We start from the raw sequence: 24,739 nt of genomic DNA, 5'->3' as shown, positions 1-24,739 counted from the left end.
CCAACAGGAATTGAACCCGCACATGGTAGATTCACAACCCATCTGGTTACATCCGTCCCTCTACTATAAAAACTAACTTTTTTTGTTAAAAACTAACTAGGGTTAACAGTGGTGACTAATTAAGCATGCAACACTCTCACAAGTGTTTGGACTTAGTTTGCAGTTTTAAAAATTTGGGGAGCAAATTTGCAATATAGTCAAACTACATACCATTTGTGCAATTTTCTCTATATTTCAATAACTTCTTCAAGGTTTAAAATCCGTTCACAAATGTAGGAGAATAATCCAAGATTTAATAGAAGAAACTACACATTTTATATAATGGTAATGTAGTTGGTTATAGGATTACAAAATAACCTTTTCTATAGCCTATAGGCGGAAATTATGTTTACATATCATAAAATGTTTTGTATGTTCCATTAAAGTTAAAAGGGTTTGGTAAATTGTTTGGTTTTAAGAATACAAAGGCATAATTTATTTTTAATTTTATCGTTTTGGTAAATTGTGTGTTGTCTTCATATAAAAGACAAGAACATTAGTGTTAGCCTTTTAGGTACAACTGCCCACATGGAAATTAGCAATATCTTGAAATTCTAAACATATGGTTAAGGCTTTGAATCTTCTGATCTCATGTTCGAAACTTAATTCAACGGGGTTTTTCCACAGTTGTGGACGAATCAGATATGGATCGTCAAAATCACTATATATAAAAACTCAGGTATTTGAGGTAGTTTCAAACGTTGTTCAGAATAGAATATCATATTATCTAATTTTTAAAAGATCTAAAGATAGAAACCAGTAAAAGATGTAATAAGCATAAAACTTATGTTAGAAACGTTTATACTAAAATTTAAAATTTTGTTTTAGAAATAGTTGCATGGTTACAATATATAAAAGGCAAATATATACTTTCAATTTCCTATTGCTAGCTAAACATGCTTAAGATAGTCCAAGAGAGAACAAACTAAAATTTGAATATTATACATATAGAAATAATTAGTGCAAAAATTAGCTGTAAAAGTATTCAACAATAATTCGCATTCTATTTATATATATTTATATTTATGCTAATAAAATGTTATGGTTGTCTACACCCAATCACTCGTTTGCTTGTTAGTGTAACAACAATTTATGGCCCACCTGATATTCTTTCTTTCCAAAAATAAACAGTATTACAAGTTTACAACATTGTTTTGTATACATAAAAAAAGAAAACTAAATTAACTGGTAACAATGGTTTTAAAAAAAACTAAATTTACATGGGTGCATTGATTTAAACCCGGGAATCATACAAGACTCATGGTCGAGTCTTCTTTTCAACCTGGAGAGTATAATGCAGGAGCATTGACCCGCTTAGCTGACTTGACCCAAACAACGACTCAGGATTGCATCTACTTTTTATTATTAGCCTCAAATGAAATGCATTATGGTTAATTGTGAAAGAAAAGTTTGGATCTTATAAGACATGAATGATAATTGAGGGACCGTATATGACAAGTTGAAGAGTAAAAGAAACTCGGTGACAAAAGAGAGGTCATGTATTATCTTTTTTGCGAGTCTAAAAGAAGTGTGACAAAACAATGAACGTCACTTAATGAACAGGACAATATGTGTTACCCGCTAGTGAATAGTAAGTATGAGTACTAAAAACTTTTTGTACATATGAATTAAATCAGTAAAATAGGTTCCGTGCAATTAACTCCTGTTTTTTTGTAATATAAATGTGGTTAAAATTCACATCTTACACATAAGAACTAATATGAAAAAAATAAAAACTACTCGAGGATAGTAACATTAGTTCTTTAGTAGTTCATTCACTCATGTCATGATATAGATTTGTAGTTTCAGGTAGAGGTGCACAAGCGGGTTTTCAAATACCCGGTTTCAGGTATGGAACCAGGTTCGTGTATGATTGGGTATTGGAAAATCAGGTATTGGCAATACCCAGTCCGGGTCAGATATTGCCTCAAATAACCATACCCTAAATATTGGGTTCGGGTCGGGTATAGATTCGAGTATTCTAAAATCGGGTATTTGCATACCCTATTTTCAGGTATTGAAAAATCCCTATTTTCGGGTTATTTTTTTGTATAGATTGGATTTTTTTAAGGGGTTGCACCTTTTAGGGTTATTTTTCGGATAATTTCGGGTATAAACGGGAATATGAAAATCCGTTTTCGGTTATTGGAAAAACCCGTGGAACCGGTTCCGGGTTTAGGGTATTACCGGGTACAAATCAAGTCCGGTTCATGTACGAGTGTTGGTACTGAAATGCATACCATATTCGTACCATATGGGTAGAGTCGGGCATAGGTTCAGGTATTAAAAATCCGGGTATAAAAAAACGATTCCAGATATTTTTATCAGGTCCGGTTTTGGGTTCGGGTTTTTTGTGCACCTCTAGTTTCAGGTGGTTTGTTGGGCTGGATAATATATAATTTTCATAACCACAAGATAATAACAATTAACAAGTGGTGAAGGTCCACCATCCAATCAAATAAATGTGGGCCTAACGGTGAGCCCATATCATATCGGTGTTACGTTATGAGTGGTTTAATTGAAGTTAACCACATTTAACATCAATCAAATCATGATTAAAACAATAATTATATCATATAGTTTTATTATTGTTCTTAGGTATCTTCTTTAATCATAAATATTGTCTTGTTACAATTATAGTGGAACTATTTCATTATAGTGGAACTTCTTTGTGAATTGTTAGGCAGAGTTTATGTTTGTTTAATAAACAAAAAAAAACATGAATGGAAATATATACTCGTATAGTTAAACAAACAAACATTAACACATGTCTCATTCGTTTGTTTATATTAATCTTATGTTTATTCATGTTCATTAATATACTAATTCAATATATTCATCTAGATGAATATATTGAATTAGTATATTAACCAAATATATTCAATATATTCATGGGAAAACAAGTCATCAAAGTCGGTGAAAATATTCCCCAGACGAGAATACCGTCCTCGAGGGTCCGAGGCTCTTTTTTTCTCCCAGTCCAGTGAATGTTCACTGTTTTTTCACCGATTGAAATGCAGTTTTGGGTTGAAATTGTGTCGGGATATGAGGAATCCGTGACGAATCCCACTACCTTTCGATGCCTTTAGTGCAACAAGTTACGCTAAGAAGTCAAAATAAAGTCGTTGCCGCTTGAACAATAACATTCATAACTGACTGAACCACTCTTCTCTTAACTGATGCTCGTTCATTATGTTCATTTGTTTTCTTTTACGCACGCTTAAGTTGATGAACCGTTCGTTCGGAACATTGACGAACAAGTTAAGTTTCTTAATGAATGGATATGACCAACAAATATGCGAATTTAGTTGTTTGTTTGCACTCAATTGTTTGGTTAGAGTTAAACAAAAGTACACACTTTAATTGGTGTTCATTCGGTCCATTTACAAGCTTAATTACATGTAATTGTCACGAATCGTTATTAAAATTGGTTCTCAAAACATGTCCATATAATATATTTGATGTCATATTGTAGCATGATCAAACATTGCTGTGTTTGTCATGATTCTATAAAAACAAACTTTGAGGCACAAGGTACAATCACTCAATGCATTGGTTGAGTCCAACTAGCATTCTATATGTCATGGATACAAAGCACCCAACAACTAATCATTGATGTCAAAAATATATAAAAAATGAAATACAAAAGTCATACCCATAGAAGCATACTTTAAAATTTGTACAAATTTCCCTCTAATATCTTTCACTCTCATCAAATGATCAAACTTTTTCTTTAAAAAAAAACAAAACATTTTGTTGCAAACTTTAATCTTGTACTACTTGCACCCTATGCAGTAAGGGTTGTACATCTCCCAAAAGTTGACAATTTAACTTTTTTTGGCTAAACAATTCATAATTTCATATACCCCACAACAACAAAACCACCATTTTTAACCAAATCTCAAACACACAAACATGAGAAAACACACAGCAAGACAAAAGCATGAATCTTTCATTTGCAAGTAAGTTTCTTGATCTCTTTCTTAACTACATTATCTATGCATTCATCACCATTTTCTATCAAATGGTGTTAACATGTCGTGTTCGCAGATTGACGGGTCCAACCAGAACATAACACGAACCCAAAAATCGTGTAAGAAACATGAACTTGAACATGACTCACATGTTCACGGGCAGGGGCGAAGGTTAGTTCGGGCCGGGTGGCCCGCCCCCCTTGTTTTTTTTATTAGTGTAAAATTATCCGTTTTCGTCCAAAATTTTTTATACGTGGTGTAAATTTAGCAGTTTTCGGCCCCTCATCGTTTGTGAAATTTTGGACCCCCCGCCCCCCGTGTCTTAGTCCAAGCTTCACCACTTTTCACGGGTTGACCCGAACACGACCTGTTCAACCCGAAAATTATTATTATTTAATGTTTTTGACATATTAAAACTTGAAATTCACATTTTTATAACAAAAAGAAGCAAATTTATATAAAACAATTACATTTTAATTATAAAAATTTTATGTCAATTTCTTTCTTAGATTAAAACTTTTACAAAAGATAACCTAACTCATCGTGTTGACCGAAACCTGGCCCATTTAACAAAATGGGTTCGAGGTTCAACATGAAACTGGCCCAAACCCGACCCATTTAATTAAACACTTTCATGTCGTGTCAGAAATTCATGCCCCTGATGTCAAATTGTCAATAATCTCATAATAATATAATTGCAAAGAAAGAAAAACATGTACACACAAGAATCACATTCTCTAAAAACCAATCTTTGTATATTATACATTACAAATCAAAACTTATACCATAGCCTCTATTCTACACACAGTCACACACTAAAACCAACAAACAAATAGAGTCCAACAATGCTAGTTGAACTTGAACCTCCTTCACTCAATTCTATATTTTTAACTTTTACTACTCCCCATTACCATTTTGGGGTGTAATACTATAAATGTGGCGAGTTGCCGATGTATAATTACACTCTTCGAAAAAACAAAATTATGTTATGTGCAGAATTTGGCGTGTTTCGACGCCAAATGTGTTATTAGGATTACGAATACACCCGTATTCGAAATCCGACAAAAATGAACAAACAAAAACAATCATGTCAACATCACAGTAACACACACTTATGTTGTTAGATCTACTGGTGGTTTTCTAGAATGTACCGGAACATTCTAGTGCAGATCTTGATCAAACCTTTTGGTGAAAAAATCAGGCTGAGATTGACTGCAAAATCCTATGAAGAAAAAAACTCTACATGCTAACTCGGGATGAAGGGTAGTTTGGGAATTTTCGCTTAAAGGCAATGGAGAAGAGCCCTTTTGCAATGTGGAGGTTGTGATGTTTTGATGTCTTGTTTTGGTGGTGTTGATTCCATTCCAAGTGTTTTTAGTAAAAAACTCCTTTCCTGAAAAAATTATATAATTATCGGTTTATTGTGCAATAATAGAAAAGGTAGCGCAAGTTCATATATACCCCTACAAACTTGATAAATATCATATACACTCGTACAAAAGTACAAAACTAAAAATATCATGTATACCCTCACAGTAGTTAAAATATCAAACATACCTGATTCATTAAAATCAATTTAGTAAATGACCATTCTACCCTTATTTTTCAAAAGAAATTAAAATTTCATGCATGCCAGTCTTTAACTTCAAGTTTTTTTATTTACCCATTTTTTAACTTGATTTTTTTTTATTTTAACCAATGTTTCTCAGAATATTATATTGCTTATAATTCATTTATCGATTGTCTGATTCAAACATACATATTCGATTGTTCGATTATCTGCATTGAGAGAACAAAGAGAAATGACGGCTCGGGTCGCTTGCTTATCGTCGATTTCGATCAAAATCCAAATAAAAGATAGGATTTAATCAAATATAATGGAAAGGGGTAGAATGGTCAATAAGTAAAAGATTCGTTAAAGTTCGGTATATAAGAAATTTTTTAAGTTTGTAAGGGCGTATATGAAATTAATCGTATAAAAAATTGATGAAGTGAACTAACACTTTCTGAAAATTGTGGGCTTGGAATCCCTGCAGCCATTGATCTAAACATTGGAGTTACTGGAAGTGGTGAATTAAACTCTATATTTAGCAAATCATGGTTGAACTCATCACAAGAAGTTAAAATATCTGTAAAAAAGATAAAAAAAAAGGATTATGACAGAGTAATTGACATTAAGGTTTCACAAATCACAGCAGATTTTACCGTGGTTGGTTGTTGAGTCGGAAATTATATTATTCGTAACATCAACAATGTTATCTTGTCCTGGTTCCATTTTTTCAATCACTTGAGAGAGAACAGTTGACCCTGTGCTATACTCTGAGCTGTCTGGTGATCCTTGATATAAATCAGGTTGTCTGCATAAATAAAAATGTTTTTGAATCATTTTATTATGAGGAAAATGTGTTACAATGTCCAAACCGGTCGTCGCTCGCTCGGAAATTGCTCAAAAAATGCTTGCTCGTTATTTCGCTCGATTGTAAACAAGCCGCTCGGTTCGGTTTGTAAACGAGCCAAGCAACGAGCAAAGGTCCTCTCGTTTCCGTTCAGCTCGAATATTTTTAATTTATGTTAATTATATAAGCACAAATATATAATTTGTTTTTATAAGTATCTTGAATATTGAAATATGGAATATTACATATAATTATTTTTAATTATTAAATGTCTTCTTTAAGTAATTAACAAGTAAAAAATAATATATTTAGTATTCAATATATCAATATTCAAGATAATTATAAAGATAAATTATATATTTGTGCATATATAATTGTATACATAATTATTAATTGTTTTATACACATTATATTCAACCTCAAACTTCAATTTTATGAAAATTTACAAGCTGCTACTAGTTTTTTTAATAACTACGAATTTATTTTCATGTACATTATATCAACTTCAAACTTATTTCTTATTGTTAATTGTATTTAGTTAGGGTTTTAGCCCATTTGGTTAAAATAGAGCCCATGGGCCTTTTATGGGCTGTTAGCTAGGGTTTAGTTGTGTATATATAGGTGTAGTGGCTTATGTATTAGATACACCTTCAAGTAATAAACATTACTTTCACTACAACCATCTTCTTTACATGGTATCAGAGCTACGGCTCTCGATCCAAACCCTAGCCGCGATCTGACCCGAACCTGAGTCTGACCAGCCGTCACCAGCAGCCTTCAGATCTGAAACAAGCTCCTGCCTTTGTTGTTCTGTCCGAGCACTGTTCACGCGAGCACTGTTCATTGCCGGAAACACTGTTCAAGCCGGAAAACACTGTTCACTGCCGGGAAACTACTGTTCACTGACGAGCACTGTTCACGCGAAATCACTGTTCACCGGCACTGTTCACGCCGGAACACTGTTCACGCCGGAATTAACTGTTCACGACGAGTAACTGTTTACGCCGGAATCTGTTCCTGCCCTCCACCCGCACTTGTTACTGTTCACAGTCAATTTTCAGTTTCGTGTATCACTATGGGCGAAAATACATACATGTATACATTTACTAAAGAGGAGCATGATCTTATTCAACGGTTTCTTACCTCCCAGTTGCCTCATCCTCAAACCAGCTCGGCACATTCAGGTAAACCTTCTAGCCTTGACTTATCATGGGTGATTGATTCTGGAGCCACACATCACATGACTGGGAATCGGGGTATTTTTTCTAGTCTTCAAAATGTTTCCCATGCACCAGTACGTCTTGCGGATGGATCTTCATGTCCCGTTCTCGGCATAGGATCCATCAGTAACTCGGAAAACCTAAAACTGTCTTCTATCCTATTTGTTCCTAAATTTCCTACCAGTCTTTGTTCAGTGAGTCAGATTACCAAACAAAACAACTGTTCTGTGACCTTTTACCCAACTCACTGCGTTTTTCATGAACTAGGAACAAATCGGGTAATTGGTACTGGTTTTGAATCAGGAGGTCTCTATCGTATATCCCCGTTTTCGCATCCTGTAGCAAACTTATGTGATTCCGCTGTCAGGGAGGCTCACTGTCGGTTAGGTCATCCCTCTACAGCAGTTCTGAGGCAAATGCGACCAGATTTACCACTTTCGTCTTTTAATTTTCATTGTGAGTCGTGTCAACTTGGTAAACATACCAGGCGTCCCTATCCCCCTAGGGTGCCCAATCGAGTCAGTTCTTGTTTTGAACTGTTGCATTCTGATGTATGGGGTCCTTGCCCTATCAAATCTACGTTGGGTTTTGAATATTTTATTACCTTTATTGATGACTATTCTCGCACTACTTGGGTTTATTTATTGAAATCTCGTAGTGAGGTATTTTCCATATTTCGAGAATTTAATGCTTATGTTCAAAACCAATTTAACACCACCATTAAAACTTTACGATCTGATAATGCTAAAGAATATTTTTCCACCGACTTTTCTTCATACTTAAAAACCAACGGCATTATTCATGAATCATCGTGTGCTTATACATCTCAACAAAATGGTGTGTCCGAACGCAAAAATCGTCACATATTGGATGTTGCTCGCACAATCATGATCCAATCACGTGTTCCTCATCGTTTTTGGGGAGATGCCGTTCTCACTGCCACATATCTGATTAACCGCATGCCCTCAACCGTTCTTCATGGTAAAACACCGTTTTCTATACTATTTCCCAACGATGATCCATTTCCTCTCGCACCTAAAGTATTTGGTTGTGTCGCCTATGTTCATGACTATAGTCCAAAAACCATCAAACTTGATCCTCGAGCCATTCATTGTGTCTTTCTTGGTTACTCACGGGTTCAAAAAGGGTATCGATGCTATAGCCCATCACTTCACCGATACTTTACCAGTGCCGATGTCACTTTTCACGAGTCTCCTTACTTTCCCGAGTGTTCCACTCCTGTTTCTGACCCGTTTCCCGACCTCGATATACCCACATCTCCCTTCATCCCCACCATTCCTGTGTCAATTCCTTTTACCGATCCAATCTCTACTGATTCTGACCCACCGACAGAATCTCCGCCACTGCTTTTCACATATGCTAGGCGGGGTAGGGGTCAAACATCAGCGACTCTTGATTCACAACCTGGCCACGACCCCGAAATACCCTCCGATACTCCGCCTACATCTGAGCAATCCACACCTCTCACTACTACATCGTTACCCGATCCACCAACCTCTGACACACCTGTTTATGATCCTCCTGGTGCCCCACTTCCCGATATACCTATTTCCTTTCGCAAGGAACCCCGGACATGTACTCGTTACCCAATTCAGGACTATGTTGCCTACACCCACCTATCTCCTGAATCTCATGCGTACACCGCTACCCTTGATTCCTACCCGATTCCCAAAAATGTGACGAGCGCTCTCGCTCACCCAGGATGGAGACAGGCTATGGAAGATGAAATCGGGGCTCTAAAGTCCAATCATACATGGGATCTTGAAACACTTCCTAAAGGGAAGCGTATTGTTGGTTGTCGTTGGGTGTTTACGGTTAAACTACACCCGGATGGCTCCCTACACCGCTTAAAGGCTCGGTTGGTTGCAAAAGGGTATTCTCAGGCATATGGCATTGATTACGATGAAACTTTCTCTCCGGTTGCTAAAATGCCATCTGTCCGTATTTGCATCGCTCTTGCTGCCATTAATCATTGGCCGCTCCACCAGCTTGATGTCAAGAACGCCTTTCTTAATGGTGTTCTTGAGGAGGAGGTATATATGGAGCAGCCCCCAGGGTTCGTCGTTGAGGAGGAGGCCTCGAAAGTTTGTAGACTACGTCGTTCTCTATATGGTCTTAAACAGTCTCCCAGAGCATGGTTTGGCCGATTCTCTAGTGTTATGGGACAGTTTGGGATGACGCGGAGTGCCTACGATCACTCTGTCTTCTTTAGACACCAGAAAGGGAAGAGGATTATCGTAGTTGTTTATGTGGATGACATTATAATCACAGGTGATGACGAGGTCGGGATTTCCGAACTCAAGCAGTTTCTTCAGTCTCAGTTTCAGGTAAGCGACTTAGGTCGACTGAGGTATTTCCTTGGCATAGAAGTATCCCGCTCTCCACAAGGAATACTTCTCTCCCAACGAAAGTATGTTCTTGATATGTTAATTGAATGTGGCTTACTGGGTTGTAAACCTGTTGATACACCAATGCTTCCTACAAAGAAACTCCTCCCAAAGGAAGGAGATCCAATGAAAGATCCTGAGCGATACAGACGGCTGGTTGGTAAACTTAATTATTTAACCGTCACACGACCGGATATCTCCTTTACTGTCAGTGTTCTGAGCCAATTTATGGCTACACCATACACCGGTCACTGGGATGCTGCCCTTCGTGTCTTAAGATATCTTAAGACCTCACCTGGCTTGGGCATATTATACTCTGATCAGGGTCATTGTCGTGTAGGTGCCTTCACGGAAGAAGGAGATGGTCGAATATCAGGGTTCTCAGATGCAGATTGGGCAGGTTGTCCAATTTCTCGACGATCTACCACCGGATATTGTGTGTTTGTTGGGGGAAACCTTGTATCATGGAAGAGTAAGAAGCAACACACGGTCTCCCGGTCGAGTGCCGAATCAGAATATAGAGCCATGGCAGATGTAACATCAGAGATGACATGGGTTCGTCGTCTTCTCAGAGAGCTCGGGGTTGTTTCTAATGACTTGATGAGGCTATACTGTGATAATCAGTCAGCTATTCACATAGCCAAGAATCAAGTATTTCATGAGAGGACAAAACATATTGAGGTCGACTGCCACCTTATCAGAGATCGGGTAGTAGGCACACAAATTGATCCTCCTTCCATTCAACCAGTTCATGTGAAGACAAATTTTCAGCTAGCAGACATTCTAACTAAACCGCTCCGGAAAGCTCAGATAGATTTTATTTGTAACAAGTTGGGCATGATTAACATCTATGCTCCAACTTGAGGAGGAGTGTTAATTGTATTTAGTTAGGGTTTTAGCCCATTTGGTTAAATAGAGCCCATGGGCCTTTTATGGGCTGTTAGCTAGGGTTTAGTTGTGTATATATAGGTGTAGTGGCTTATGTATTAGATACACCTTCAAGTAATAAACATTACTTTCACTACAACCATCTTCTTTACACTTATATAAAAGATTTATAGGGAAGAAAAGGAAAAAAGTAATGCTCGTAAGCTCGCTTGATACCGATTGCAAAATGCTCGCTTGATTTTGGCTCGGTTCGATTTGTAAACAAGCCAAGCAACGAGCAAGCGTTCGTTCGGTTTGGCTCGTGAACAGCCCTGGCTAAAAGTATTAAAAGGAGCCAAGAAGTGTTTGTGGGCCAACCTGACCAGTCCAGCCCATTTCAACAGAGGAAAAATATTAACAAGATTCAACCCAAGCCCATTATGAAATTATGACCATTTACACCACCAGCCCAATGTACCACCTTAAAGTGAATTCCCATTTTTTCCCTTTATGTACTACCTCCAAGAATGTTGGCTGCCTTCATCACAGCTTCTTATGTCCATATCAGAAATATTGAATCCAAGCACATCACTTTCTTTGGTTTGCCTTAGAAAATCTTGAACAGCCTGAATATTATTGTATGACAAAATGTAAGAGAGACAGTAACTTAGCTATGATGATACTTTTTACATCATTACAATAACCAGACTGTAAAAGAGCCGGTTGCGTGAGAGTTTTTGAGTGGCGTGTGTTGTTTAAAGCTGTAACAATCAGAAAATCAGTTGTTTTTGAGTGTGAATGTCTTCAGAATATTTCAAAGACTGAAAAGATAAAATGTCCAACATTGTTGGTGAAAAGGAAACAAGAAGCAAAATAAACATATTAGAAGTGTTTAGCGTCAAATGAAGGGTATTATAGTAATTCTCATTTTAGATAATCAGTTTCACGCGGCTTCTAATTCTGATAACCAGAACGAGTTTTGTTTTAACCAAACACTAGAAACCGATTATCTACAACCTAAAAACACAATAATCAGATAATCACTTTCAAAACATAAGAATCAAATAATCACTTTCAAAACATAATAATCAGATAATCACTTTCGAAACACAATAATCAGAAAATCACTTTAAAAAACACTTAAACGCAATGCTAAACACCCCTACATTTAGCATTTTAATTAACACAAAAGTAATGTAGATAAAGAAACAAAATCTCACATTCGATACGACACAATATGACATTTCAACAAGAGCAAAATAGTTACATATATATGAAAATTTCACCTTGCAAGCATTTTCATAACTCTCATCTGTTTTCTCAGCATTAACTTTGAGTGCAAGTGAGCTGAGTAGTTCTGCTTGTTGCAACAATGCAATAATCTTTGGATCATCCTTCTTCAGAAATGTTCCTTTAATATAATTTCAAAAACACAAGTTCTTATTACTAAGAATCGTTTGTGTACAATCAATCGTTTCAAGATTCTATTATCGATAAAGTTTCTTAGATGAAAATTACCATCTTTTGACACCTCATCACATTTGGCATTGAGCTGAGCTATAAACGTGTCGAGGTTATGGCAGTTGTGTAAAATTACAGCAAATGGAGGTCTCGGTCGCTGATAGTCTTCTGGCGTATCAGGGATATGTTTCCTCCTAAATAAGAATAATCATGTCATTAATGTTAATAATATGATCTTAGTTTTTTTATAAATGGGATTCAAAATCTATATAAATATACCTTATCTTGGAAGGAGGCATGGAAGTTTCTAGAACTGCGTCGGATTCTTGCCCAATGTGAAATCTGGTCCTTTTGTTGTTTGTTGTGATGCAAGAAGTGTTGTTCTCTTTAGCCAATGCTTCAGTCTTTGCTCTCTTCTTACACAGAGTCGAGAACCGATTCTTAACCGCATTATCCGTCCTTTTTGAAACAGAGAAAATTTTATAATATTATCAAGTTCTAATCTTTTATATAATTACAAAACCAGTGATCAAATAATAAAACATAATTTTGAGTTTACCTGCCTGAAACCACCTTTGCTATCTCAGTCCATCTGTTGCCAAAAATCTTTTGGGCCTGCAAATCATCTTCTGATATCAATTTACCTTATCACCCATGCTCAATATCAAGACTATGAAAACAATTACAATGATGATAACTTCATGTTTAAGAGAACAACTGAACAAGGGCAAAGTTGTAAATTTAGAAAAGAAGATATTATCAGTCGTTGAGGTGGAAAAAAGCGGTTAACCGAACCGGTTTGAAACTGATTATGTAGAAACCGGTTTGAAACTAATTGAAACCGTTGGTTCAGCACCGGTTTGCAATTCTCTCTACCGAAACCGGCTAAAACCGGTCAAAAACCGATCTTAAACCAGCCAAGAAACCGGTTTCGACCAGAACCGTACCGAAACCGATCATAAACCGGTTTTGACTTTTGTTGACCAAACCGAACCAGTTTATGGTTCGAAACCGGTTTGTCCATCTCTAATTACAACTGTACCTCGCATAGAAGCATGTCTTCCTCTTGTGACCAACCTCCTTTTTTGAAATCAGAATTCAAATAAGTGAACCATCTGTGTAATAAACATTCAACCAAATCCATGTTCAGTAATCTAACATTAATATACCTTAAAAAAAACTAAAAAAAATATGTTTTTTTATTACTGTTTACCTTCTTCTGCACTGTCTTGTAGTTTTATCCTTAAACTTGGATGCAACAATAGCCCAACTGCACATAACACACATGACACTCATCAATCTTATTAATCCATTCCAAAAACTTTAACAGAATCATCATCAACATATTATCAATAACTTCAATCAAATATGAAGAAAAAATGATCTTACTTTTCAGTTCCATGAATCCCAATTTGTTCCCTCAATATATCATCTTCCTGCAACAAAAACATCCCAAATCAATTATAATAATAATAATAATAATAATAATAATAATAATAATAATAATAATCATAACTTGGTATAGAAAACTTTGAACCAATGAATCAAAACAAAGTAAGAAACAAACCAACCTCTTGAGACCATGAAACTATATGCCTCTCTTTCTGCTTATTATTATCACCACCACCATTACTATTAATATTATTATTATTATTATTATTAATATTATCAGAAGCTTTCTTCTTCATATTCTGAATCAATCAATCACCACCACCACCAGCAAGTCTTTGTGGCATGCTAATATAAAGAAACAAACACTCTTTATAATATATGTAAGTGTATAAAGAAATATAATAAAGGATAAGCAAAAAGTAAGCCACAAATTCACCTCTTTTTAGGGCAAAAATAAAAACTTTACAGAATATTACTTCTACTGTTCAATTCAAATGTAACTCCCTATACACTGACACACACACACACACACACGCACATATATATATATATACATACATCCTGTTTGCATTGGATTCTTCTAACTTTTTATTATAAGTTTATAACTCTGCCATTGGTGCCCTAAAACCACACATACATAAAACTGAGTTAAAATTAAACCTAAAAAGTATAAGAAACTTGATAATTAACAAATTAATAATCAAATTAACAAATTAATTATAAAGTTTACATGTAAACAGATTCAATTAACGGATTGAAGATACCTAGGGTTAGTGTTACGTATATTGCGAGAATCGAGAAAGTGTAGAACAGTAGAAGCTGATGGAGATTGGAACAGATTAATAATACGATTCAAACTCTGTAGAAATTGAGATTAAAATTCAAAGTGTGATTGAATGAATGTATACATACATAATAATAATAATAATAATAATAATAATAATAATAATAATAATAATAATAATAAAAAGGTGAGAGTGTGGGGTTACAGAGAGCGGGTGTGAGTATGAGTTTGAATATGAATATTGACGACGACGCTGAATTCCACGTGAATCAAATATTATTATTATTATTATTATTATAGAGGTAGGGTACCTCTATAATAATATGATCGAACAAGGACAAGTCTAGGCATTGTTTACGGACGGAGCTTCAAGCAGTGAAGGATCGGGCGCAGGCTTAAGGCTGGTCAACCCCGAGGGGCATGAATTTACATACGTCATCAAGTTGGACTTCAAAAGCACCAACAATGAGGCGAAGTACGAAGCCTTCTTGGCAGGCCTGCGGATAGCGAAAAAGCTCGGGGCAAAACATTTGGAAGCGCGGGTGAATTCCATGCTAATTGGCGGACAAATAAATTGAACATATGAAGCCAAGAACGACGTTATGGCCTCCTATTTGTCCCAAGCAAAGGTCTTGATCCGCCAATTCAACTCTTTCAATGTTGTTCACATTAAGAGGAGCGAAAACTAATCGGCGGACGCCCTTAGCAAACTAGCTTCAACGAATTTCGAGCATTTCGCTAAAGATATTCGGGTAGAAGTCTTGGATCATCCATCCGTTCACCAAAATCAAGTCCTGGTAATCCAGATTGGTGTCGAGTCCTGGATGACACCTATCAAAGCTTACTTATCTTCCGGAGCACTCCCAGTAGGAAAAGCTGAGGCTCGGAAGATCAAGCACAAAGCTTTAAACTACCATATGACTGATGGCATTTTGTACCGGAGATCATTCCCCGGCCCGCTTTAACGATGTGTAGACACAGAGGATGCAAATTACCTAATTCGAGAAATTCACAAGGGTATCTGCGGACTACACGTGGGGCCAAGAATGACAGTTGCGAAAATTATGAACGCGAGATACTATTGGCCAGGCATGCATTAGGATGCTGTACAAGAAATCAGAAAGTGCGATTCTTGCCAACGCCATGCCCCCAATACCTTGCGTCCTAAAAAACGAACTGATCCCGATCACTTCTGCCTGGCCGTTCCAAAAATGGGCTATTGATATTATGGGACCTTTCCTAGAAGCCACAGGACGTGTCAAATTCCTGATAGTGGCCATTGATTACTTCACCAAGTGGGTAGAAGCCAAACCAGTCGCCTCAATAACGACATCAAATGTTAAGAAATTCCTGTGGGAATTCATCATTTGCCGGTTTGGCCTCCCGCAACAGTTGGTAAGTGACAATGGGACCCAATTTTCTGATAGCGGACTACAATAATGGTTAAGAGAACTTCAGGTAACCCAAGTCTTCACATCTGTAGCTCACCCGCAAGCAAATGGTCAAGTCGAAAGGACCAACCGAACTATCAAGGAAGGAATTAAGGCGAGGTTGGGTACTAAACGGACTGGTTGGGTTGACGAGTTACCCCATGTACTTTGGGCCTTCCGCACCCAGAAAAACTATAGTAATTCAGAAACGCCATTTAGCCTAACCTATGGCACTGAAGCCATGATTCCGACAGAAATCGGGATCCCATCCGCGAGGGTCCTGTTAATCAACGACCGTGAACTCCGGATGAATCTCGATTTGCTTGAGGAAAGACGAGAATTAGCATCGATTCGCGAGCACAGTTACAAAAGACGGCTTCAAAAATACTACAACTCGCGGGTCCAAATATGCGAATTCGATGCGAGAGATTTTGTCTTCCGCAACAACGAGGCATCCGGACAGCTTCCACTATACACCTATGGGGTAGCATCTTCTTCCGTGGTGGCATTAGCTTCCGCTTCTCCCTCATCAAGGTTCAACAAATTCTTTAATTGATCTATAGCATCTTCTTTGTCCGCAAGCTCCGATATATGGTCGGAGAGGGAAAATTTCAGAGTATCAAACTCCGTGGTTTTCTCGATAAGGATAGAGGCAGTATCCTTGCCGGCTAACACATGCTCCTCTGGAATCCGGCCCGCAGAGCTAAATTCATATCCTTCTTCAAAGCCCATTTGTCGGCCTGCTTGCTCGGAAGCACGGAGGAGTATCGCAACGCAATTCCCGAGATCATCACTGTTCCGAATATCAGCAATAACCTGTTAAGCACAACAAACAGATGTAAGCTCATACACATCTGAACTGATTAAGTCAAACAGACTTCGTACCTTGGGAATAGTTGTTGACAGAAGCCACTTCTTATCTACCTGAGCCCGGATAAGATCCATTTTGTGCTTAGCACACTCCAGCGCTTGGTCTCGACTCTTAGCATTAAGGTCAGATAAGCGCTTGTCCTTAGCTGCTGAATCGGCTTGAAGGGTCCTAATCAGCTCAGCTTGGTCATCCAGCTGTTTTTGAAGAGCGAACTTAGCTTTCTCAGCAGCAAGTTGTTCGGCCTTCGCCACTTCCATAGCTCGATGACCGTCTCGAGCATCAGTTAATGCTTTGAGAGCCTCCTTCTTGGCATCAAGCAAGGTCCGCTCAGTTTCCTCCAACTCATCATTCATAGCTAACCAATCCCGTCGAAGTTCCTAGTTGGTAGACACAGCGTTCGCCACGTGATAAGAGTTGGAGTCGAACAGATCTTTGCGGACGCGGCGACGTTGTCGTTCATTCTCTGCAGGGGGAAGACTCTCGTCGAGATATTCCTGGCAAACGTCCGCATCATTCAGCACCGAGTTCCGCCGTAACGTCCATCGGGGATGATGCGCAGCAGTGTCTTCACCTACTTGAGAAGAGGAAGTTTGCCCTCTATGTCTAAACACATTAACCCCACCCTGTTTTTGGAAATCATGCTCATCGTGGGGTGGAGATGCGTGGAATTGATCAACCCCACCAACCTCTTTCTCCCTAATCGGAGAAGAATCTGACAAATTGATCGCTGAGGTCGGTGGAGTTAGGGGTTTGGTAGCAACAGAATCCTCCAAACCTAGAGTATTCCAAACAATGAAAATCGTCAAGTTACCAAGAAGAAATAAATGGAAAAACTATCATAAAGGTTTAAAGCTTACCCTTGGAAACATCTCGGGCAGCAAGTTCTCGAAGGCGGGCACCTAGGTCCAGAACCTCGGTTTTCTTTTCCTTCTTCTTCTTCTTTTAAGGAGGCGCGACGTCGGCAGGCTGCGCTTTTCGCTTACCAGCAGCCTTAGAGCCCTCCGCCTCCGTTACCTGAGGTTCGCCCTCAACGGTCTGAGGACCACCTACCTCACCAATTGCTGGGTCGGTGGTGGCCTTCAAATCTGGCTTGCGGGTTAAACCTGCAGAAGAGGGAGAAGGATTATTAGCACTAAGTGGTAACCCTCCTTCACAGAGTGACGACTCTTCGCTAGATGACAAAAATACGATCACTCCGCTTGAAGTAACGACGGTTACAGGGCGAGGTTGGGAAATACCTTCGCACTTCTTGACAAATTCCTCACCTTGTGCATACATTGCCTCAGAGACAATAGGCTCTGGGGTGAGGGTGGTGGAAAACAGGAAGTTGTCCCGCGTGCGCTCTAAAAATGGCATGTCATGTCGGGCAATGGGGCGGCGCACCATCATGCCCCCCACCTTGTCCAACAAAGTGAACAAAACTATACCTCACCTGCAACCAGTGTAAAAGTTTAAATAACAGAATGAAAAAGCCCCGATAAGCACAAGTATCAACTTACCTCCGGCAGTGTTCTCATAGTAGGGTTCCAAAGCAGGAAACAGCCACAACCGACTCATCCTCGCATAAACCATCGCCCCTTCATGAATAGGGCGCATGGGCGTCGGCGTCTTGGTCAAAGTGTCAAACCATCTATGACCCTCATATTCAATAGCCGGAATCTCAGGGGCCGCATCTTCCGTCTTCCGTCAGGTCATGGCAAAGGGAATGGTGTCCTCGCGAATCCAAAAGAATTTGGATTTCTACCCATGAAGGCTCCGGAGCCACTCAAAGCCAATAGAACCTTTACCGGTGGTAGCGAAACTATACCACCCTTCACGGTATGTCATCTTGTAGAAAACGGCGAACATATTAACGGATGGGTCATAGTTGTGAGATTGACAACAGAACTCGAAATGACGAATCCTCAACATCCCAAACGGGTGAATCTGGGATAGATGGAGCCCATAGGCCCTCATTATAGATCGAACGAACTTCGTCACAGGCAAGCGAAAGTTACCTGTGGTAAAATGGTCCACGTAGACGGCCATTTTCTTCGCCGGGGGCTCCGTTGCAATAGCCCCTCGTGACGGACGTTCGGCTTCCCATTCCGGAGGGAAGCCGTACACGTTTTTTAAGTCCTCGAAGTCTTTCTCTTTGATATCACACCCGACTTCAGTAATAGAGGGAGGATTTTCTTCTAGGCAGCCATTTTTATGGAAAATATGTAAAACATATATTAGAAAGAAGAAGTTATTTGATATGAGTAAGAGAGAAAATATGTAAGTGATAAGAATGGATCGAAGACTTCAAGGCCCATTTATACCCATCGCAATTAATGCGACTGCAAGACTAACAGAAGAAATAGAAATTCCGGGCCACAGGATGACTGACACGTCAGGCGGGAGATTTGAAAACAAGTGCTTACAGGCTGTCAAAATAGGCGTTTTACACGTCCTGTCAGCCACCGGCTAAAAACCTCTCTCCGCCACGTCATCAGTATTATCTACCCAACTTGCACAAATTCAAAATTCAAAGAAAAATATTCCACAAGAGATAATGCGTGCATGAAATTCTTTTCATTAATACCAAAAAACAGTGATTACAAAAATATGAAAAGAAATTACAAGTGTAAATTCTAGCGCCAACACATAACCTAAGGGTTAGCAGTATGAGCCTCGTCTTCCGCCTTGTCATCATCAGATTCGTCATCAATGTATACCCGTAATTGCTTCACACCGTCTTCGGATAAAGCAAATTCTGGAAGCATATTCTGTAACGGGAAGACAAGGTTATCATACTCTTGAACCCGCATATCCAACTCCTGCTTCGCGTCGAGGCCATAGAGCGGGTGACTCTCGATAGGTTGTCCGGATTGGGCAAACGCCAATCCCTCATCAAAACCTTTTACCCGGCCAACGCCTTCCGAAGCAGTAGTCAGGTTCACGAAGAAATCGGTAAGCTCCGTATCCTCTTGATATGGCGGATGACCTGCGAACGAGACTTGTTAACATTATAAGGTCAAACACACACAAAATAAAATGTACGCGAAGAACACTTACAGTGTCAAGGTCACGGTCAAGGAAATATTGCCTCTGCCGCTCTGCGCGTTCCGCCCTGTTGCGCAGTTCTTGCATTTCGGTGGAAGCGCAGTTCTCTGTCTCAGCTTGAGAATGCAAGAGGGAATCATACGCAGACTGCATGTCAACAACCGTCTTATCTTTCAACTCACCTGGCCCCCTTGCAATTTCAAAGCTTCCTCGAGCTCTTGGATTCGGACATTTTGTTGAGACAATTCATCATGTGCCCTCGACAATTCGTCGTTCTTCCTTTGAGTCTCAGCTCGGGAAGCTTCAAGAGTGGCATTAGACCTTTCACAGGCCTCTTTCCAACTCTTGGCAGCAGCAGCACTTCGGTCTTTCTCTAGCTTGAGTGTAGCCTCAGCATCGAGCTGCTTCCATTTTGCCGCAACCGCTGCCTTCCGCTGCCCCTCAGCTTCTCTTTCCGCAGCCTTCACGGCCTCGGAAGCCGAACCAAACCTCCCACCCATTGTTCTCCACTCCCGCAATATCTCTTGACTACAAGCTAAGCTGTTAGTCAAAGAAACGACTAAGTTAGTATGAAGATCTTGGCGGGAGCGATTCTTCTGATACGCTATCTCAGCGGGTGGCATGCAGTGTTCGACAAAACTCATACAAATTTTTGGGTCCGTAACTCGCGACCCATTGATAATGTCCCAAGGCGGGACAAACAAATCATAGTCTCCTCCTAATTGAACATTCCCAAAAAATTGAGAACTTGAAGTCCCAAGACGGATAGGGGAGGAGGAAGTCTGCGGGGGAATATTCTGCGAAGAACCTCCCCCAATATCATGGACAGATGGTCCAAAATGGAACTCTCCTTCCTCACCCGACATAAAAGTCGAAGAAGTAGAATAAAATTGAGAGGCGGATCGGAGGGGAGATTCATTAACCCTGAAGCCCTCAGCGGTAACCTCAGGGTTATCATGTTGAAAACTAGCAACATCCCCACCTTGAAAAGGGTAATCTAATGGCCCAGTAGTCGCCGGTTGAACGCTAGACCCCTCCACAGTCGTTCCAACAGGAGGGGTAACAGACTTCTCTGCATAGCATAATTAAAGTCAGATCTCATTGTCTTATATAACAAAAGCTAACATATACAAACTTACCGGTCACGGTCCCCAGTCGCTCTGAAAGGCTGGGTGGTAGTGGTTTCCTCGGACGATGTGTCCGGCGTTTCTTTGTTTTCGGCTCCTTCCCGGCGTCCGCAGCGCTAGTACCCGCGTCACTCGCCTGCGACGCATGGAAGGACCTCTTCCGGTAGAGTTCTGCCAACAGATGAGAGACAGATGAAACTTCAGTGGCATCATCTGAGCTTTCCCCCTCAAGAATATTTGAATCGTCACTTGGAATGACGATTATCCCATCGGAGGTCAGCATATTAAGAGGCGGAGGGTTCAATATGTACGCACCTGTTTCAAAGATATTATCCGAGACAACTGGCTCGGCCCGCACACTCACAGGAAAGAGGAAATATTTGGCATTCCTCTCCATGACAGACACTTGCTTAACGTCACGGATAGTTTTCCCAACACACCCCTTGTCGTCATACAAGGCGTTAAGCATAGATCCGAAATCTGAAAAACAAATGTAAGAATTAAAGTAACATAAACTTTGGAAAATCACATAAAGAAAACCAATAAAACTTACGGCCGTTCAGTTCGACGAAAACAGGCTCCATATCGGGAGCAGGCCATAGACGGCTCATTCCCGCCCAGAAAATGGCCTCCTCAGGAAGCACCCGCATTGGTGTTAGCGGGACAGTCAGCTTCCGAACCCAATCACGATTCGCGTGGGCAGCTGTAGTAAGATTAATCAATGGCTCGTTGACTGGCCAACGAAACATGGTGTCCGACACCATGTTTTCTGATATCCAGAAAAAACTTCCTCTTCCATTCCTTGGATATCGTCTCAACCTCTTGACCAAACGCCCTGTCAGTCGACGAATGACAAGAAACCCACCCATTCCGACGGGTCATCTTGTAGAAAACAGCGAAACGGTCCAGCCGTGGTACCATCCCTTGAGCCATGCATACGAACTCGAAATGGCGAATTCGCATGACAGCACGGGGATGAAGTTGGGACAAGTGAATCCCAAACGCCTTCACTACCTTCATAAAAAACTTCGTGACAGGAAGACGGAAGTTTCCCAAAACAAAGTAATCGGCATATAATGCCATCTTCCCAGGATGAGGGAAACTGGCAATTTAACTGGAAGATGGGAACTCCGGTTCCCATTCTGACGGAATACCATAAGTTTCAATAAGCTTTTGGTATTCACCATGGTCCCATTGTACTTCTATCTCATCAACGTCTGCCATCGTGCTAGTCATAAAGGAAAATGTCTGGTACGATAGTAAAATCAAAGGAATATGCAGAGAGTTTCAAAGAAAGATAGAAGGAAAATAATTAGAATGCAAAGACGATAAAACTTCCAAAAGAAGTTAACTCCACGTATTTATACCCACCGCAATTAATGCGATGGGATACAGACAGTAGAGAGAGAAAAGGCAACCCAGTAGATAACTGCCACGTCACGCGGGAAATTTGAAAAAGGGAAAAAGTTGAACATTCGGGTACAGTTACAGCCGTTATAAACGTCCTGTCACCTGCACACGCGCCTGCGAGTGGCCAACTTGTCCTTTTTTATCATTATCCACAACCAACAAAAGATAATTTTTTACCAGCTGGCAAGTCAAAAACCCCCCAAATTCACAATAAGTCCAGAATTTCACCCGCATAAAATACTTCACACGGAAGAAACACTGGACTGGGGGGACTTATAGAGGTAGGGTACCAAAAAGACCCAAATACCCTTAAGGACTACCCGCGGGTCAATCAGAACTCCCTTATAAGTCACCCGCGGGACATATAAACCATCCGCATAATCATCTGAGGAAGAAACATACTCATAGCGCATGCAGAAACACCACAGCGCCCTCAAAGGTCATCCGCGGGAAGAGCTATTATTCCGCGTAAATAACCACGAGGTAAATGCTCCGGGACAGCTGTCAACACATGATTGCCTTCTAGAAGATTTACCAAGATGCTTTCTTGGGCAATACGTGAGCCCTCGGCCAGTCAATTGATGACAAGTGGCAAGGACGTTATAACCGTGCACATGGCCAATATTCCCCCATTAGTCAATGGGAAAAAGACATGTGTCCAGGTTGTTATGCATGCACATGCAACGTATAGGATGAACCTATCACATAAGGACACGTGTCCAGACTGTTATGCAGGCATCTTCTTAAAGGACAGCTGGCCCCAATCACCTTCCCACACCCTTCGGCTATAAATACTCTCTCAACCATCATGAGGTATTCATTCACTCCCACTGTACTCTCTCAATTTACTTAAGCGCTTATCTTCTACAGAACAGTACTTATTCTCACGCCGGAGGGTGGTTACGGGAAGACCCCCCCTCTTGTCCTTCCCGTAACGAACTCACGGTGTCTGTTTTGCAGGTGTTCGTCACTGGACTTTAGGCAATTAGGTTCATATCGTTTGGCAGTTAACCATATCCTACCCTGTTGACTCATTGGATCCAGGACCCATACCCGGGGAGAGGATCCGTGTTTCTTCAATTATTATTATACTTTATTTACGCTCCCAACTCGAACCATACTGATCATTCGTTATGGTTATGGTTAATGTGTCTTTGTTAATAGGTTGTAACTGAAATCGAATGAAACCTTCTATATTTTATATATATGTTCCCATCTTTTATACATTCATTTGATCATTTCCATCATTGAACATTTAAATTTATGTTGCAACTGTTTATAACCAAATTTGAAACTAACATATTTCACCTTTAAAACTTCATAATTAAGCTTGGAACGCCATAACCGAACCAATTTCAACTAGAAAAAAAAACATAAGAAATATATTAGACAGTTAATATATTGGACAGTTAACTGATATAAATGAAACCAACCAGAAACTGACGGTAAACCGTCAGTTATTGATTAGTTTCGGTTAATTGTCTAATGTATATTTTTCTTTCTTTTTCCTAGTTGAAAATAGTTCGGTTATGTCGTTTCAAGCTCAATTATGAAGATTTAAAGCTGAAACATATCAGTTTCAAACTTGGTTATAAACGTTTGAAACAAAAAATTTAAACTTTTAAAGCTACAAATGGAGTCATTAAAGATGGAAATAGAAGTAAAAAAAATTAGAAAAACACAAATATGCAAGGTTTGGTTTAGTTTCGGTTAACGATGACACATTAACTTAAATGGTTAGTTAATCATATTCACGTCATATGACTAATCATTTTGTTAGTTATAATTAATTTCGATTAACGGGTCAGTTTTCAGTTAAGGTTATATTTTGTTCACTCCAAGTGGTGACAATGATGGGAATTTTCATCTCACTTTGGCCTTACCTTCTATAAATGAGAATTAATAAATAAAAATGTGAAGATAAGATAAGATATTCGTTTTGTATTATTATGTGTTTGTTTTTTCAAACTTTACGGTTATAACGGAAATTTTCCGAATCGTATAAAACGTGTTATTTATTTAATGTTGATTAACTTAAAACATATAAATAAGATAAAACTTTATTTATGAATCGTAGAAAAACGTGCCTTTTAATTGTTGTTTTGGTCATTAAACTTTATATATTTCATGGTGTTGTTGCAAAACGAGCAACAACGTATAGAGACACGCGTGTTTTGATGGGTAGGAGAATGTGACGCATCGAATGTTTGAAGATCGAATCTATCCATATTGCATGGCTATAAAAATAAAGACTACTTTCCCTCAAACAGGCTTTAAGATACCATGAGTTTACGCCCATATATGTGTCATGTCTAATATGGTTAATAAGGTTG

General features: G+C 39.3%; 1 protein-coding gene across 1 annotated transcript; it reads right to left on the bottom strand.

Moving 5' to 3' along the window:
* Positions 1 to 4,720: 4,720 nt before the first annotated feature.
* LOC143546479 (transcription factor MYB88-like) lies at positions 4,721 to 14,082 on the bottom strand. Its single transcript, XM_077038141.1, has 12 exons — positions 13,937 to 14,082; positions 13,755 to 13,801; positions 13,579 to 13,635; positions 13,408 to 13,480; positions 12,925 to 12,980; positions 12,645 to 12,824; positions 12,423 to 12,559; positions 12,191 to 12,315; positions 11,424 to 11,530; positions 6,219 to 6,370; positions 6,015 to 6,142; positions 4,721 to 5,406 (listed from the first exon to the last, which is right to left on the bottom strand). Exons 1-12 carry the CDS (start codon positions 14,051 to 14,053, stop codon positions 5,296 to 5,298), a joined length of 1,290 nt encoding a protein of 429 aa, XP_076894256.1. The 5' UTR covers positions 14,054 to 14,082; the 3' UTR covers positions 4,721 to 5,295.
* Between the last annotated feature and the right edge of the window lie 10,657 nt (positions 14,083 to 24,739).

The sequence above is a fragment of the Bidens hawaiensis genome, unplaced genomic scaffold (assembly GCF_021521415.1).
Source record: "Bidens hawaiensis isolate Kalapana, Puna unplaced genomic scaffold, B.hawaiensis_p1.1 tig00014352_1, whole genome shotgun sequence".
Lineage (NCBI taxonomy): Eukaryota > Viridiplantae > Streptophyta > Magnoliopsida > Asterales > Asteraceae > Bidens > Bidens hawaiensis.
Note: the sequence above shows the minus strand (reverse complement) of the source record. Positions and strands in the feature narration are given on the sequence as shown.

Excerpts from the sequence above, each read along its gene's own strand:
- LOC143546479 (XM_077038141.1), bottom strand. The coding sequence starts at position 14,053 with ATGAAGAAGAAAGCTTCTGATAATATTAATAATAATAATAATAATAAT. Across the intron at positions 6,371-11,423 it reads GGCAGCCAACATTCTTGGAG|ACAACCTGATTTATATCAAG; the intron begins GTAGTACATAAA and ends TTATTTATGCAG. Across the intron at positions 5,407-6,014 it reads GCCCACAATTTTCAGAAAGT|GAAAGGAGTTTTTTACTAAA; the intron begins GTTAGTTCACTT and ends TAATTTTTTCAG.